Source organism: Merops nubicus, unplaced genomic scaffold (genome assembly GCF_000691845.1).
Source record: "Merops nubicus isolate BGI_N331 unplaced genomic scaffold, ASM69184v1 scaffold18395, whole genome shotgun sequence".
Lineage (NCBI taxonomy): Eukaryota > Metazoa > Chordata > Aves > Coraciiformes > Meropidae > Merops > Merops nubicus.
The window spans coordinates 1-1,948 of record NW_008611789.1 but is presented as its reverse complement, the minus strand read 5'-3'; the positions used below and the strand labels follow the sequence as shown (position 1 = coordinate 1,948).

General features: G+C 49.1%; 1 protein-coding gene across 1 annotated transcript in view; it reads right to left on the bottom strand.

Moving 5' to 3' along the window:
* LOC103773953 (acetyl-CoA carboxylase) overlaps positions 1–1,466 on the bottom strand; it is a gene marked incomplete at both ends in the record, with an annotated part of 21,425 nt that extends 19,959 nt beyond the window's left edge. Inside the window, one exon of the mRNA XM_008941336.1 lies at positions 1,296–1,466. Coding sequence (XP_008939584.1) covers positions 1,296–1,466 — 171 coding nt within the window. The remainder of the gene's footprint in view (positions 1–1,295) is intronic.
* Positions 1,467–1,948: the final 482 nt, after the last annotated feature.

Sequence of the window (1,948 nt, the reverse complement as noted above, 5' to 3'; positions counted from 1 at the left end):
GAAAGAGGACTGAGGCATTCACCCACCAGTGGGAGAGGTGGGAGCTGAGAAGAGGGAGCCAGCATGGCAGGACAGAGCAGTTCAGGGGGGATGCAGAGGGGACAGATGAGCCACAGCACATGCAACCAATGCTCCCTACTGGATCTGCAAAGGGTTTCCTCATGACTCTGGGGATCAGCACAGCAAAAAGCCTCCTCATCCATTTATAACCACAAATGTCACCCACTGACATGATTTCCCCTTGAAAAAGCAATAAATCAAGACAAAATTCTTGGTCACTTTGCCACATCTATTCAAATATTTAATTATTAGGCATAAATCCTGCTTTGTAGAAAGGAAAAAGAGCAGGGACCTCAGCCAGGAGGAGGAAGTGATGAGTGAGGGGCTTAGAGAGGTGGAAACGAGTCCTCTGGAAGTCAAGAACTTATCTTCAAAATTAAAAAGACCAAAGTCACTTTCCTGAACTTTAAACAACTGCTGAACTTGCTGAAAGATGAAAAATCCAATTGCCTGCTCCTTTCCTTTTCCCTTTGTCATTAGAAGCTCTGGGCAGAGGCTGTTGTCCCTTGAAGGCAGTGTGGGCGATGCACTGCTCAAAACTGGCACAGCACTTAATCACACTGCTAGCTTCAGAAGCCAACTTGTCTGACAAAAGAATTTCAGAGCTTAGAGTTGAACTATTCATGCCTAAAGCTTGTTGAAACAGGCTTTTTTCCCCCACATAATCTTTCCTTATATCAGTTTTTCTATCTCTGTTTTATTCCTTCTATTGCTTCCCTTTCACACTCCTCTCAACCTAAGGTCTGCCTGAGCAGTCCAGGAGAAACAACTAGAAAATAACCTCTCTTTTCTTCCCCAATCAAAAGAAGCCAACTGGTAGAGCTATAACTTTGTGAAACAGCTGGAGCAGAAGGGATGCACACGTATTTTGGAATAATGAAGCTTTACTCTAGCCACAGAAGGCAAATCCCAAGCTAAGAAAACACCGAAATTGGGAGGAAACGTGGGGGAGTCACACATCACTGCCTGCCCACGAGGACACAGGCTCAGGCCGACTGAGCAGAGCTTGCTGAGACTCTCTTTACAGTCCCTCCTGCAGCAGCAGCAAGATCTAGTCCTCTGCCTGACGTCAGGATGTGATCAGCTCCACCACAGCACCCTGGCTGTGACTCAGCCCACCCCCCCGTTTGACGAAGGCTGCAGCAGAACAGGTTTTTCACGCTCAGGTCTCCACCACAGCCCAGCCTGAGGACTCTGCCAGCCTGAGGAGCAGCAGGCCTGTGCCCCTGCCTCACCTGGAGCTGCGCCGCGGGCAGGTTGACGTCGGCCACCATCTCTGTGCAGGGGTGCTCCACCTGCAGGCGGGGGTTCAGCTCCAGGAAGTAGAAGCTGCCGTCCTGGCTGTACAGGTACTCCACGGTGCCCGCGCTCACGTACCCCACCATCTTGGCCAGCTTCACTGCACACTGCACAGCACAGCAGAGAGTTCAGTTCCAGCCCCCACGCTCCGTTACCCAGGCTCCCTTCACCCACTCCATCCACTCCAGGCTTTTTTGGCTGGGGTTACGAAACACCCAAGAGCTTGTGAAAGGCCTGAGAACTGCTCAAAGAAAAGCACCTGGCACAGAAGCTTTGATTTCCAGGTTATTTCATTTGCACTTTACAGAAGACTGTGTTTGAAGCAAATATTTATAATAGTCAGCATTAGACAATGGATACAACTCCTGCAGCATGCTTTTAATATGACAATATGCATTTAGAACACAATTCTCTCCTACTTTTGGGCTGCATGCATTTTTGAAGGGAGCTCTCCAGCTGCCTGTCAGCACGTGGCAGTCTCAGATTTGAAACGTGAGCGGTTGCCCACGCTCAGCAGCTTAAGTCAAAGAACCCTGTACTGCTCCTCTAAAACATGCAACAACACAAAACTCTTGGCGATGGCAAAAAA